The 15,539-nt window shown below is 52.4% G+C and overlaps 2 protein-coding genes across 5 annotated transcripts in view; both read left to right on the top strand.

The window, feature by feature from the left end:
- Positions 1-15,539, top strand: part of SNAP47 (synaptosome associated protein 47) — a 779,054-nt gene that overhangs the window by 754,645 nt on the left and 8,870 nt on the right. For 2 of the 3 annotated variants that reach the window (XM_050758011.1, XM_050758000.1), the window contains 2 exons: positions 2,241-2,731; positions 10,187-10,311. In XM_050758011.1, coding sequence (XP_050613968.1) covers positions 2,241-2,731; positions 10,187-10,311 — 616 coding nt within the window. Of the gene's footprint in view, positions 1-2,240; positions 2,732-10,186; positions 10,312-13,815; positions 13,978-15,539 lie in introns of all 3 variants that reach the window. The other variant, XM_050757992.1, reaches the window with a different exon arrangement.
- GUK1 (guanylate kinase 1) overlaps positions 9,480-15,539 on the top strand; it is a 359,169-nt gene continuing 353,109 nt past the window's right edge. Inside the window, exon 1 of one of the 2 annotated variants that reach the window (XM_050759413.1) lies at positions 9,480-9,484. The gene's annotated coding sequence lies outside the window, so the exon portion shown is untranslated. Of the gene's footprint in view, positions 9,485-14,478; positions 14,485-15,539 lie in introns of those variants that run through there. The other variant, XM_050759502.1, reaches the window with a different exon arrangement.

The raw sequence follows: 15,539 nt of genomic DNA, 5'->3' as shown, positions 1-15,539 counted from the left end.
CATGGGGTCCTGGGGATTACACCTCCCGTGGTGTAGTACTGCCCAACAGCTGCTCTAGGTGTCTCCTTAGGCCCAGTTACTGTGCACAGCACCCAGGGCTGAGCGTCCTGGTCCTGCCGTGCCCCACTGTTTCTGGCTGTGCTTAGGGCCGTTTCTTCCTTGGCAGTGCTTCCTATGGGTTGAGGTAGGAGCATGCCTCCTGCCAGGGAGCCCAAGAAGGCAGGGAAGCAGGTTGTTCACCTCGATCTCTTTTTTTCCAGATAAGAGACTGTGAGTCAGGGGAACTTTATCCAGGTGAGGAGTGTCTCGGATGTGGAAGGTCAATTCCCTTAGTCCTCTGTTCGGAATTGTTCCTTTCTCTGTGGCCCCAGAGGCCATCCCATTCTCACATTTGAGTTCTGGGATATTGCTAGTGCTGTGTCTTTGTTTCTGGTTTTCAGTGGGAGGAGTGGAGCCAGTTGGTGTCTATAGTATGATTTTGGAACCAGAAATCTCCGCTTTCATCCCTAGACCTTCACTATAGTGCTAGGAGTCATCCCTGTAAAAGAAAACATGTGAGTGTTGCTCTTGGCAACTAAAACAGACCATCTTGGGTGCAGCTACCACTTTGACATTTCACATCCATCTACTGCACCACAAATATTACAGTCACTTAGAGGTAAGTCAGGGCAAGGAAGCCACGGAGTGCTCACTCATCTACCTTCATCAAAATCCCAAATGCCAGTGAGCAAACTGACTGTGCACCTTTTGTTTTAATTTGGATAATAATACATAATCTTGACTAAGAACGGCCTATAATAAGTGCAGGCTGAGGTCATATGATGTCTTCCTATTGATGTATGAGATACTGAAGCCAACGGCGGGGTCTAGTAACTGCAGTTATTTTAAAGCAGGGGTTGATGTGATATATTGAGATCTGCAATAACTAATGTGATGAGATTTCTGTTGGTGACAGACAAAGGTTCGACTAATACTCAAGCTGTCTACATTTAGGATGGAAGGAAATGCCATGTTCAACCGGAAGTTAGTGAAAGTAGCCATGATTTTCCCCCTGTAATCTTGCTAATAATTCTAATAGGCTGGCCCATGGCAGTTAGCTTAGGTGCAGTGTCACAACCATGGGAGCCATTCCTTCAAATAAGCCCATCCTTCCCTCCCCCCGACATACCCACTGATTCTGTTATCTGGAGAATCCTGACTGACGCAATCACCCCTCTGGGCAGCATGGGGAAAGAAACAAATGAGCTCAGGGTGCTTCAGGAACAGCCTGGACATTTCTGGATCTGCCCCAAGGGAAGCCCTTAGCTCCTGTAGTTGCAGGACAGAGCTTTCTGAAAACAGAATCTGGAGTCTCCTGCTGCAGGTGGCTGAATTCTAACTGCGCATGGCATCTGTTGTGACATTGAGGGCGTGACTGAGACGGAACGGGACCCTGAGAACCCCATTGCAGACATGTGACTGCAGCCTGCAGAAGCTGGGGACGCTGAGTCCCTGAAGGCTGCAGAAACTTCCTGGCCAGTAGAGGCAGCCCTTCCTCCCAGTCTAAGTAGATTCATCCTGCAAGACGTGCTGGGTTCTCCTCAGCTCCTGTCCCCACACCTGTAGATGTTCAACTAGACTCCAATTCCAGCAGAGGCTGAAAGACAGGGTACAAAGTGTACTCTGAGGAGGAGGTGCAGTCGGCACCAACAGGAATCTGGAGCATGCGGATGAGAGTGGGTGTTGAGAGTGTGGGTGGTGGGGAAGCACTCTAATGCTGGGTCTGACCGAGGCTGGGGGAAGGAGCCTGTTAGGCAGAGCTTCAGTTGTCACATGTGCCTCCTACGGTATGGACAGCGCAGATGTAGAACATTCCATCACAGCAGAAAAGTCTGTTAGATAGCTCCCTAGACAGTAAGTACAGGTTTTATTTTGAATCAAGATGACCCGTCAAGGCAGCATGGTGTGGGCAGAGCGATATTCTAGGCAGAAGGTGTGCATTTTTGCTGTTTTTTTGCTGGTTGGCTTTGCATCTGTGGATGAATGTTCTCACTGCCCTGGCCCCCAGCTTTCTCTTCTCACACTGGAGATAAAAGTCCCTGTGCCTCCTGCTTCATGGAGTGCATGTGGAAATGAAGTACAGTAAAATGGCAACATGCTTTACAAAGGTTAAAACAGTTTTCAAAAAAAAAAAAAAAAAAAAGGTATTACTCCTTAAACATGAATTGATCCAGTTTTCCATGTTTTGTTTGCTTTTTCAGATTGCTGACAGAACTGGAATCTCCTGCTTGGTGGCCCTTCAGCTCCAAGCTTTGGAAGACGCCACCGGAAACAAAGCCTAGGGAAGGTGTCCCTGTGACCAGTTGTGAACCCTTTGGGAAAGAAAGGATACTGATAAAAATTCCTGCCATTATTTCCCACAGAACAGAGTCTCACGTTAAGCCAGGGAGGCTCACTGTCCTTGTGTCTGGGTTGGAAATACATGACTCCAGTTCTTTGCTCATGCACAGGTTTGAAAGAGAGGACGTGGATGACATCAAGGTCTACTCACCTTATGAAATTAGCATCCGCCAGCGGTTTATTGGAAAGCCAGACATGGCCTATCGTTTGATATCTGCCAAGATGCCAGAAGTTATCCCCATTTTAGAAGTGCAATTCAGCAAGAAGATGGAGCTGTTAGAAGATGCGTTGGTGCTCAGAAGCACAAGAACCTCTTCCCCCGCAGAGAAGAGCTGCTCAGTCTGGCATGCAGGTTAGTGACCAACAAGGCAGTGAGCGCGTGCACAGACTTCTAAAATTACAGCCAGACTCAGCACGCCTGTGGGAAATGCCTAACAGATGCGTCACCTAGAGCAGCTGCTGGCCTCCAGCTTGCTAGAGACAGCTCGTTTGTTTATACATGAAAACAATTCCAGACCATTTTCCTTGTACTTGACATCTGTGAATCTGAAATCACTGAGAGTTAACTATACACTTGATAGGTGTATGGATTCCAAAGCAGGTTGGTACCATGCTTCGGATACAGTTTGTCCTCACCGAAGTTCATGTGGAAATTTGGTCCCTAGTGTGGCAGGGCTAGGAGGTGTTTGGTCACAAGGGCTCTGCCCTCTGGGTGGCTCAGTGATGTTCTCGTGGTAGTGAGTGCTTCCTCTGGGAAGCCTGGATGAGTTCTGGGAATGCATTAGTTCCCAAGAGTGAGTTGTTAGGAGGCAGGATGCCCCTCTGATTCTGTCTCTTTGCCTATGTCTGCTTCCACTCGAGTGTCTCTGCCACAACACGAGAGTCCTTGGTGGAAGCCAGGGCATGCCCTTGGACTTCCCAGCCCACAGAACTGTCAGCTGACTAAAGCTCTGTTCTTTGTAAATTACCCAGTCTCAGGTGCTCAGTTATGGTGATGCAGAACCTTCTACGACAGTAAGGGCTTTCAGAATGAGTGCATCAGAGCAAAAAGAAGCTCCTGCTGTTGTCTTTCTCATCTCCCCTCGTTTTGATGTGGGAACCAGCACCTCAGGATTGTGACTGGCACCATCTCACTTCCCCTGGTGGGGCCATTCCCATCACCCCTACTTTGCCTACTCCTGCTTCCCTGGACGTTTAATCTAGGTTTTCCCAGCTTGGCGCCCAGACATGCTATTAGGGATATGTGTGTTTGAGAACTGTGCAGTGTGGTTCTGTGTGTTTGTGGCATTCTCAGATGTGTGGAGTGGCCACGGTGCCTTCCTGCAGACTCCGTTGTAGATTGTGAATGCTCAGCTGGCCTGTCCTCGGGGCCGGACTGAGGGGCAGACACCCTGCGTCTTGGCATGTCCCCCACGTTTGGCCCACCTCCTCCCTGGCACAGGACCGAGGCTCATGTGCTAGGAGCCACCATGGTCCTGCCTGTCTGATGGGACGCTGGTGGCCCCTTGGTGTTATTCTTGCCTTTACCCTTTCTTTGGTTAGGAGGTGGGGCCTCTGATGCCTTGTATTTGTTTTGGCCCTGCAGGTTTTGCTCTATGGATGGCCTGTTGTGTTTTCTTCTTTCCTCATATGCTTTCTTCCCCGACAGATGTGCAAGACTTTCCTACTATCCTGGACCATCAGCCTTGGCTGGCTTAGAAGCTGCAGCCACTTCCTCTAGACTCTCTTCCTCCCTTACAGGAATCTTTTATCTTGCTATGGTAAAATCCATGAATTTTCCCCTGCAGTTTGTCTTCAAGCTCTGATTAAGAAATCTCAATGTCATAAAAGACTCCATTTTCTAATATTAGCATTATAGCTAATACGCATGCATGTATGCATATGATGTACACGTGTACCAGTGCATATGTATTGTGCATGTATGTGACATGGACATCCACACTCTAATGTGTGTCTATATGTAAAGCATGTAAAGCTGTGCTCTTAGGGATTTTGATTGCCAGATGTCTGTTAAAAGGAAGAGATATTTGCTACCCTTTCAATTTCTCTAATTTTTCTCTTGAGAGAAAGATTTCAGTTCCCATAACCTGTTTCTCTAATACGAAAATGTTTTGCTTTCTATTCCAAATGGCTTCAAGTTTCAGAAAGAAATACACATAATTACAGATTGAGTCCCATGAGCCCCAGGGCTGAACACACACCCTAAAAACGAAAGGTGCACACCTTAGATATGCAGCATGTGGTTGAATCACAGAGAACCTACCACCTTCCTGTGTATGCCTTAAAGTCAGGAGTTGCAAAGACAGGCATTGACCCCTATGGAATGGAGCACATGGTGTGACATGTAACGAAATCCATTGATCAAGGTGGGGAGATCAAAGGTCACCATGAGCTGCTGTCACTGAAGTGCAGGCCCGAACCCGAGTGTCCTAGTGGGAGACAGGCTACAGAAGCATAGGGAGTAGAGGTCTTCACCCACATTCAAGGTGAATGGCACAGGTGCACTGCTGCACATGGCTTCAGGGAGGAGGTATGTGACGTGCTGTGGAGTTAGGGACTGTCCTGGTGGTGTGGGGACTGAAGAGGGATCCCTGGGTATGGCTTCAGGCGGGAAGTTTGTGACATTCTGTGGAGTTCAGGACTACTCTCCAGGGTCCCAGTAGAGAAGCACTCAGTGTGGTTAGTGGCCCTGCCATGTCGCCAACCTGGCTGCACCGTGGTGGCCAGCACTCCTGTGTTCTGCGGGCTGGTGTTTGTAAGTGGGTTCCTGCAACCTGTGCTGTTTGAGGTCAGAGGGGAATCATGACCTTTTCTGAGGGCCTCAATGTGCATTCAGGATTCAGGACTGATGGCGTCACCCTTCCTGCTCGGCTAGGAGGGCCCCCTTAGTTTAGGTCACCTGAGTGCGGGTTGTAGCCACAGCGAGCACCGTCTTTTCACTTGCACGGCTGCACCTGGCCCGTGGTGTTTCGAGTACCTGGGGCAGCCATCTTGCCACGTGGCACACGCAGCACATCGTCCCACAGGGACCTGCCGCATGTGTGAGATGGACTATGCCTCCTGTAGGGGACTGTTGTGCCTCCTCTCCATGCTCACTTTCACCCCTATGGGCAACCTGGCCTGTCCAGGTAGGTGCTGGTCTCATGGGGCAGCTGTGCCTCCAGAGGGTGTTCTTGGAGAGGCTCCGTGCAGGCGTTGGAGCGTGCAGTGCTCTGCCTGGTGCTGTGTTAGCAAGAAGGCAGCGCCCCGTTTGCTGGGAGCTCAATAGTGTGTGGGGCACTCGCGGCTCTGAGGTCTTGCCTCTGCCTGCTGCCTGCTGCTGTTGTACATGCGTCGGCACAGGGACTTTGTGCCAGCTTCCTTGTGTTTACTGCTCTCAGCTGGAAACTGTGGGCTCCCTGGAGGTGGAAACCATGACGGATGTCTTAGAAATCTCTGCCTCTGGGATGACCGCTGGTGCACGTGTGGCCACAGGGTGGCAGCCTCACGACGCTGGATGGGCGCTTGTCAGGGAGGGACACCCAGGACAGGGAGCCTTTCCAGAGACCTCTGCAGGGCTGTGTGCTGAACGCAAATTTTATTATTCTAGACACTCGTCCTTGCCTCGAGGAGCACCCAGGGCCGCACGATCACCCTCCTCACGTGTCTCTGGGCCTTCTGGAGGCCGGGCCAGGGCTTGCACAGCAGCCTCCGTCTCAAATTTTCTTGCAGTCAGCCTGGGCTGTGGTTTGGGAGGAAGGCCACAGGGTGAGGTTTCCTTCCCACACATCCTACCAAGGGACATGCACAGTATTTTCTTTTTCTTTTTATTTATTTTTCTTTTTCTATTTCTTTTTCTTTTTCTTCTTCTTTTTATTTATTTTTTTCTTTTAGAGACAGGGCCTTACTCTGTCACCCAGGCTGGAGTGCAGTGGTGCAGTCATAGCTCACTGTAACTTCGGCCTCTCAAGGACTATAGGCACATACCACCATGCCCAGCTAATTTTTTTTTTTTTTTTTTTTTTTTTTTTTTTTTTTTTTTTGAGATGGGGGTCTTGCTGTGTTGCCTAGGCTGGTCTTGAACTCCTGGGCTCGAGTGATTCTCTCACCTCAGCCTCCCAGAGTGCTAGAATTTCAGGCGTGAGCCTCACCCTGCTGTGCACAGCATATTTGAAGGCTGTTTGTTCACTGAGTTTTTTCTTTGTCACTCACTGCCTGTCTTGGGGCTAAGGCCTGCCTGGGCTTGCAGCTGTCTGATGACAGCCTTTCCTGTACCTCTGCTTCCCTGGTCCATGTGTCTGTCTGCGCAACAGCACCAGCAGCAGGACAGGGCAGGAGGCCGGCACGTAGAGTGGGCAGTTAGTAAAGGACCAGAGCATCGGGGTGGCTGAGGTTGACTCTGCAGGTCGTTAGTGCCAGGCGTCTTTTGAGGCAGGGAAGTTCCCACTGGAGCTGAAGCACCCAGGAGCCTGCCGTGGCACCACGGGCCCAGGATGGGCTGACTGGGGAGCCTGGGGTTACTGCGTCAGCTGGCCTAGAGCCTATCAGAGGAAGCTGCGCGGCCCCCACCTGCATGCACGTATCAGTTGAGTGGGAGATGGAGCACACAAGCTGCTATCTCCTTCATTCAGCTCCCTATGCTGTCCTTACCTGTGTGCTAGCTTCACAGGCCCACCAGGCCTAGCAGAGGCCTTTCCCGGGTGACAGGTGAGTGTTGGAGGCCAGGACTGAGGGAAGGGGCTTGCTGGGGAAAGACAGGCTGGCAGCCGAGATCCCCGCTCCCAGGCAGGTGCAGGCAGCCCCTCATCAGCACTAGCAGTGAAGACGGAGCTGTGTTTTGCACAGGGGCCTCTGGCCTCAGGGCACCCTCTTTCCAGCTGACTCAGACATTCTGCAGCCCACAGTGTGCCCTGGGCTCTTCCTGGACTGGCTTCCTACACCCCCAGGCCAGCAAGGTGACTCCCAGAGGGTCGAGTCACCCCACCCCTCTTGCCGTGAACCCACCTGTGATGCTTTTGTTTAATTGCAGTCACTCATGACCCCAAGACAGACACCATCCTTACAGAACCACATTAAGCTTTCCTGGAAGAAATGTTAAAAGCGTGACTCAGCAGCTCCACGAGCACTGTGGCTCTGGAGATGGCGGGATGCAGCCTCACCAGGACCCCAGCCGCCACACCCAACAGAAACATTGTGGCTTGAGGCTTAAGCGCTTTGTCCAGCCTTCTGAGTGTTTAAGCAAAGTCCTTTTTGTTAAAATTCCAGAACGGCCTGAGTGTCCCTGTCACGCAGCCTCAGGTGCTGAAATGAAAGCCATGTCCTAGGTAGGGAGGCCTAGGGGCTCTGCCCTTAAGAGCCTGTGTGGGCTGGACACGGTGGTTCATGCCTGCAGCCCAGCATTTTGGGAAGCCAATGTGGGAGGATCACTTGGGTGCAGAAGACAGGATCACCTGGGTAACATAGCAAGCCCCTGTCTCTATAAAAAAATACAAAAATTAGGCCAGGCGCCGTGGCTTATACCTGTAATCCCAGCAGTTGGGGAGGCAGAGGCAGAATCACGAGGTCAGGAATTCAAGACCGGCCTGACCAATATGGTGAAATCCCGTGTCTACTAAAAATAAAAAAATTAGCCGGGTGTGGTGATGTGCGCCTGTAGTCCCAGCTACTCGGGAGGCTGAGGCAGGAGAATCCCTTGAACCTGGGAGGCGGAGGTTGTGGTGAGCTGAGATCGCGCCACTGCACTCCAGCCTGGGCGACAGAGCAAGACTCCATCTCAAAACAAACAGAAACACAAAAGTTAGCAGGTTGTAGTGCTGCATGCCTGTGGTCTCAGCTACTCAGGAGGCGGAGGCAAGAGGATCACTTGAGCCAGGAGTTTGATACCAACCTGGGGACATGCTATCTCTACAAAATAAATAGCTTTTGTTTTGTTTTGTTTTGTTTTTTTAAAGTCGATGTCGTAGCCAGGGAATTGCAGCTCAAGAAGATGCTGAGGAAAGCACATGGTCCTTCAGCTCCCAACACCCAGCAAGTCAGATCTGGGGCACCAGCACGTAGCAGTCTTGTAGACCATCACACAGCACACTGCAGACCAGACTATGAGAGCCTTGGGCAGGGCAGAGTGGGGTGTGGGACTCTTGGAGGAAGGGGGCACTGGTGCAGCACAGGCTGGGCAGTTTATGCTCCTCCATTCCTGTGGCCTAGGCTGTGCTGGTGCTGCGAGGTGGATGGGGGCCACCCTGTGATCTCAAGTCACCAGGGGCACGCATCCTCTGAGTTTGTGGCTGTGTCTTCCAGCCTAGCTTGGCCTGTGCACTATGGCTCAGCGTTTCAGAGGGCTCCTCAGTGAGCAGCTTCATGTCAGGGCCTGCGGGCTCCCACGGGTAATGTACAAATTCAGAGGAGCACAGTAGTGGGCCGCAGCTCCCCAGAGAGCACCCATATACAGCTTGTGTGTTGCAAACCTACGTTGTAAAATTGTTGTGGTTGGTTGCAACCAGATTCTGTTTCTGAAGAGTGGGACAGGAAAACAGCCTTCTGGGCGATCTGTCCCGCTGGTACTGTCTGTGAAAGGAGCCCCTCACTTCCCACCTGAGTCTCACCCAACTTCCCCACTCGCACCTGCACCCATCTGCTGGGCCTGGAGCCGCTCCCTCTTTAGGGCCATTTCTGTGCTCAGTCCCTTGTGGCCCTGGGCAAGGCTGTTCCTTCTCTGCTCAGCCGGGTGCTATCAGGGGTGGTGAGCTTGTCAGGACCATTTGGGGGGTGATAGGCTGGCGGGGGTGGCGTGTTGGAAGTGGCATCTCTCCTGTGGAGGGTAGAGTTGGAAGGTGAGCTTATAAGGATCATTTAGGGGGTGATAGGCTAGAGGGGATGTGCCCTCAGCCCCAGCAAGAGTGCACTCCCAGATATCCCCCCTTTCCTTTTCTGAGGGCGTGCTCGGCCACTGCTCCCGGGCTGCCACATTCATCAGGAGTGAGGCTCTGCTGGCTGAGGTAGGACCCTGGGAGGGATGCTGAGGCCGCCCACCTGCCTTCCTGCCCCATCGGGAGCTGGCACTGCAACTGCACTCTCCCTGCCTGTTTCCTGGCATCCTCCTAAATGACGGCTACACCAGATGTGGGGGAGCTGCCTGTGCTGCAGAAGAGCAAACAACATTGCGCCCTTATCTGGGCCCCAGGGTGTCAAGGCTGCCGTTGAAGCTGCTCTGTAAATAAAGGGCAGGTGGCCTCTGCAGGAGGCACACTGGGTCACCTTCTGTGGAGCAAGACTGCCTCTGGCAGGTAGCCTGGAGCCCCGAGGCTCACTGCAGGGTGGAAACACCCAGGTCCTCTCTGAGCCTGACCACGGGCAGCTCTGACTCACCTCCCACCTCAGTGGCGCAGACGTGTGGCTGTGCTTGGCCTGGGCTGTGGGCCACTTGCTGTGCTCTCCGGAACCGCAGCCTTCTGCAGAGTAGCTCAGATGTCACTGCAGTTTCCCAGTCGTGTGTGACGTGCATTTCACCAGAGTTCAATGATTCTTGTGTTTTATACTACAAATCTTAAGCCTTTATCAAAACAAAACCAAAACAAAACAAACCCACTTGGGATGTAGGGCTTTTACTCTGAGAGGTACAGAGTGGCCACCATGTGTTTGCAGTGTTGCAGATCCTGATCCTTCGGGGCCGGGTGGCAAGGCAAGGCTTGCAGAGGTCGAGAGAGGAAGCAGTCCTGCGTGTGGTGGCGGGAGGAACACCGCCTCAAAGACCACGCTCCGCCATCCAGAGCACACAAGGGTTGTTGCACCTCCAAGAGATTTCACCGCTGACCATCTGCTCTCCTTGCAGCATCTGGGCTGATGGGCCGTACCCTGCACCATGAGCCACCCATAGTAGACCAGGAGGGCACAGCACTGCACCTGCAGACAAGCCTGCCAGCCCTTTCTGAAGCGGATACCCAGGAACTAACCCAGGTAAGATGTCCCCAATGCCATGCCAGCCAGCGCTGTGTCCCAGTCTTCCCACAGGCTGCTCCCCTCACCCTCCTGACCACAAACAAGCTCTGGGTCATCCATATTGGCCTTGCACCCAGGAGGAGCTGCTGGCCTCCACTCGGCAGCTGCAGGGAGGGAGGAAGGGCAGTGTCCGTCCCAGGTCCACACACTTCCTGGAACACAACATGCACCACATTCAGACACATTTGTATTTGTATGCACACATAGCTGCCTTGGCTACCACCTGCACCCATTGTACGTGTCTGTGTGTGTGTGCACAGGTGTGTATGTTTACTGTGCATGTACATGTGCATGCTGTGTGTAGTCTGCATGTACTGTACACATATTGTGCATTTATATGTACTATGTGTGCTATGTGTACATATGTTATGCATGTACTTGTACCGTGTATATGTCCATGTGCATGTGTGTATACTTGCACTGTGAGTACCTCTGTGCCTTGTTTGTTGTATGTGTATGCACGTGTGTGTGCTGTGCATGTGGTGTATGTGTTGCGTGTACTGTGCATGTATATGTGCTATATGTGTACCTTGTGTGTACTGTGCATGGGCATGTGTGTATGTGTATGTCTTGTGTGTGGAGCGTGCAGGTACTATACCTGTACATGCATGTGTACTCTGTGTCTGTGTGTGCTGTGCATGTGCATGCATGTGTACTCTGTATACTGTGCGTGCATGCAGGTACATGCCTGCTGTGTGTTACGTGTTATGTGTGTGCACTGTATGAGTGCATGCACAGTCAGGTGCATGGCTCACTCAACCCTCCTGTGCTGAGCACTGGTTCTTAAGAAGGCTCAGCACTTTGTGCCTGGGAGGCTGGAATTTTAATGTTCAGTGTAAATACTCCTGTCTTGTCCCGAGGTTGCTGGCTAATATGCTGGCTTTCCAAGCAATTTTTGAAGCTGTACCCAGTCATCATATCACTTCGTTTGTAAATATCTCCATATGTATCATTAAAGGATAAGAGCCATTCAGAAAGAACCATACTGCCACTATTGCCTTAGGAAACAGGAAGTCATTCCTCAGCACCATCCAGTATCCAGGCAGTGCTCCAACCTGCTGAGCCCTTACTGAAGAGCGTGTCCCACAGGGTGTGTGGCGCACACACAGCTCATCTCCAGGTGCAGCTTCCGTCTCATCTTCCCTTGCAGTTGATTCCTTGAAAAAGCGAAGCTGTCTGTTGGGCTGAGACTGTGCACTTTGGATCTTGCAGTTCTGTGTCCACGCAGGGCGTGGGCTCCCTGTCCCTGAGCCTCTGAGTCGGCAGGTGGGTCTAGGGCTCTGTCAGGCCTGGCCCTGTTTTTGTAGGGAGTGTTTTGTGGGTGGCTCCCACAAAAAAAAGGAGGTGGATAAAGATGCTCTGTCTCTTAAGCCTGTTTTTAAAAACCAGTTCTTACTTTATGTGTCTGTGTAGGCATAAACTCTTTTGAGGCCAGCTTATTTGGGGAAAAAGGTGTTGATCTTTGCTCTGGGGTAATTCAAGTGGACACGGCTTGTCACTTTTTCCTCTCGGCCTCACTTAGTCATGTCTGGTAATGGCACACACAGCACTGCCTGGTAGGTGTAGCCAGCTCACTCTGCAGGTTCCTAGTCACCTTCAGATATACTCACTGCCTCCAGAAGTGAGATTCTTGGCCTGGGTCTCGTGGTTTTTGAGAAAGTCCAATACTGTAAAGACAGACTTACCTGATTCTTCCCTAGCCATCCTCCTGAGTGCCTCAGGGCACATGGCTGAGACTGGCAGGATCTGAGCACACCCCACTCCCACACCCCGCAAAGGTGTCCACATCCGAGACGCTTGCTGTAACCCACGGTTGTGTTTAGACTGAAGTAGGAACAAAGCTTTAAGATGAAAAAGTAGGAATTTTACCTGTTAATTGCAATGGCGGTCATGTAGTTGGAGAGGCCCTCAAGTGTCCACACATCAGACTCTCCTGCCATGTGTGGCGTGTTCTTCGCCTCAAAGCCTGGGAGCGATGGGGAGGTGGTCGGGTGACTACAGAGAGCTGAGGGTGAGTGGCACTCCCCACCAGCCGTCCAGGCTGCATCTCCCCTGGGGCTGCATGGGTGCAGCCATCATTAGAGATCCAGCAAGCCTAGTGGCTCAACACCGGGAGGAACAGTCTCCACATTCAGGACTCTGGCATCAAGGCCAGTGGCAGAGCGGGAGGAAGCAGTCACCTGAGGTATGGGGTTGGGAGGGCCTAGGAAGGCCTGGCGTGCCTGGGGAGCACGGGCAGCACGTTTGTCAGATGTGGGCTCCCTTCCTTGCAGGAGGAGCCTAGTTTCACAGGAGACTGTCTTTTTGAGGCAATACATGTGTTTCCTATTTAGATAATTCCTAGTGCACAGTCGAAGCTCAAGCAGAAGCCAGAGTGAGTTACATTTCTGGGGAAAATAAAAATGCACGAAACCCCCCCTTCATTTAGCTGTGGTTTTTGTTGCAGATGCTATTAAAGCCATCATGCTGAAACGTGTCCCAGTAGTGTGGGTTGCAAATGGGGTTGCTCAGGAGAGGGTGGCTGTGATCACACAGGACAGGCACGGGTGGCACAGCGAGCCCTGCTGTCTGTGGGGCCCTGGCCACTGTGTCACTGTGGCTGTGGAGGGTGGAGGGCCGGGGGCTGTAGGAGGTGGATTTGGCAGAGCCCCCGACTTGCTTCTGTTGTCTACTCCTCTTTGTGGCTGTGGAATCCATTGCAGCCCATGCCATGGACATGGGGCCTGGACACAGTAGAACTGGAGGTGGTGTCGGGCAGTTCCCTGGGACACTCCATTTCATGCATCTGTCTTGTCCTGCTTTGGGGTTGCTGTGTCCACGTCCCTCTGTCCCGAGGGAAGAATGAGGTAGACACTCAGTGTAGACAGACACTGGGTCTGGCGGGAGAGTGGGTGGGAGCCTCGCTGGCGCCTGATAGTGGGAAAGAAGCCTGCTGCACTGCTGCCGTGGTTCCTGATAGGAACGGATGTGCCATGGCCGGTCCCAGTGGGCACAGGTCCCAGGGGATGCTTGGGTGACACCTCAGCCTCCTGCCTAATGGCATGGGGCGACCAGCGTGCCACTGCCTGTGGCGTCTCCATAAACAGCAAATGCAAACACACATGGTAACAGGAAAGCCATGCAACTCATTCCGTTCAAAGTCAAAGGGTTCCCAGGAAGCCAAGCCTAGTGCTGGGATGGGGGTGAGTCTGAGGGTGTGGCCAGGCTCACTTGGGGCTCAGATAGGGCTCACGTGGGGGTGTGGGATGGCAGCATCTGGGCATATGGGGACCCAGGTGTTTCTGTCCTCGCATCTTTGTCTGGCAGAAACCCTCTGCCCACTCCACAGCGTCATGTCCCATGTGGACCAGTTCTGGTGATTTGCTGGAACATTCCGAAGTCATTCTGGGGCTCCTTGCCTTCTATGAAACTATCTTCAGAAGGTAACATCCCTTTCTTTCCTTTTATGTTTCTCTTTTTTAGGAACTGGAGAACGCATTGCATCTTCCTCAGGACCCCCGTTCCTGGTCTGGCTTCCCTCACTTCCCTGTCCCTGATGTCTCTAATCTAAACGTCCCTCAATTAATCTGTGTCCTCTCCTAGTCGGGGGAAAAAAATCAATGGTTTCCTGCATACCTAATGAACGTAAGATAATGATCTTCACAGAGTGTCTCCCTACTACTTGGAGTAAGGGTATTGATCAGTGCATGACTGCCCTGGCTTCTTTGAGCTCATCGACCACGTCGGGGGCCAAAAGCCCCATGTGACTTTGGGGCTCCGCAGTCCCTGGGGGCAGGAGAAGCTGCATGGACACCGTGCTCTGTCGTGAGCGCACCTGACACAAGTGTCGCTCTCCTGCCTGGCCCCAGTGGGAGTGTGTGAAGCAGGCGAGTTGGAGAGCAGGTTATGGGCAGAGGGGATGATGAGACTGGCCACCCCCAAGGTGACTGGGCTCTGCAGGGGCACTGGATGCAGCACCCACCCTCCGAGACTAGCCAGGCAGAAGTGGACCTTGCTTGTGAGTGAGGAGGGGTGGGGAGGCCAGGCTCCTCTTCCACTCAGGCTCTCAGCATCCCATGCCTTCCTGCTTTTTGAGGCTGTTCATGTCATGTGTTAACCACAACGTAGGTAGGAGGTCGATTTTGGGGGGCTGTGAGGTTTTGTAATGCTGTTTTTATTTATGGCCTTGATACCAGTCAGATAGGAGAGCTGAGCTGAGCCGTGTGTTTGGGGATCTGTGCCTTCACTGTGAGTTCCTATTAATCATGCTCCTAATACCACATTGCATGCACTTTCTAAATGCTGATCCGTAAGAAGAGGCTGGGAATGGGGACAGTGTGTCCTACAGCCCGACATCCACACAGCAGGAGGCCATGTCCCATGGGCACCCTGGACCAGGTGTGGGGGCCCTGCATGCATGTGGCTTGAGGGTGCCCTGTAACTCAGACCTATGGCAGCTAGGTGGAGGCAGCATCACAGGGAAACACCACGCCTTCCCTTTTAACCTGTATGCTCTTTGGCTAATGGGTTCATGACAGTGAGCGCCTGCTCACCCACCTCTGTACACCCTGTCCACCCCCACCCACACCCTCTGCTTTTGCAGGTGAGCCACTCCTGTGCCTATGTCCCCCAAACTCCCATTGCACTGGGCATGACTGCGGAGGACCCAGGACCCTGGGCTGAGCAGGGCCCGTGGCTTCAGAGCGATGGGGGCAGGAGGCCATACCAGGCACAGCCTTTGGGGTCCCAGATATACCAACCGGTACCCAGAAACCACCTGGGAAACTGCCGGTGCAAGGGGCCTGGCAGGATAGAGTGCAGGACCCGTGCAGAGGGCTGGAGGCCAGCACCTGACAAGCCCTCCCAAGGCCACTCCCAGGCTGTACCAGCTGAACAGGTCAAGCAGAGACCGAGTGCTGAGTGGGACTTCAGTCTTGGAGGACTCGCCCCACCTGGAGCCTTTCCTGTCCTCCCAGTTGTCGCGTTAATGAAGGCCAGGTGTGTGGGGCAAGGTCTGGGTGTCGTGGAGGCCCTGGCTGTGGAAGGTAATATGTGTTATAGCAGTGGAGAGTTTCTCATTATTCACTTTTTAAAAATTGGTGAAATATATAAACACAAATTTTGCCATTTTAACCATTTTTAAGTGTACGATTTAGTGGGGTTAATGAAATTCACCACCATCGTCCTGCACAGAAACTTTCTCTTGA

This window comes from Macaca thibetana, chromosome 1, assembly GCF_024542745.1.
Source record: "Macaca thibetana thibetana isolate TM-01 chromosome 1, ASM2454274v1, whole genome shotgun sequence".
In the NCBI taxonomy this organism is placed as follows: domain Eukaryota; kingdom Metazoa; phylum Chordata; class Mammalia; order Primates; family Cercopithecidae; genus Macaca; species Macaca thibetana.
This window is presented reverse-complemented; position numbering and strand designations above follow the sequence as displayed.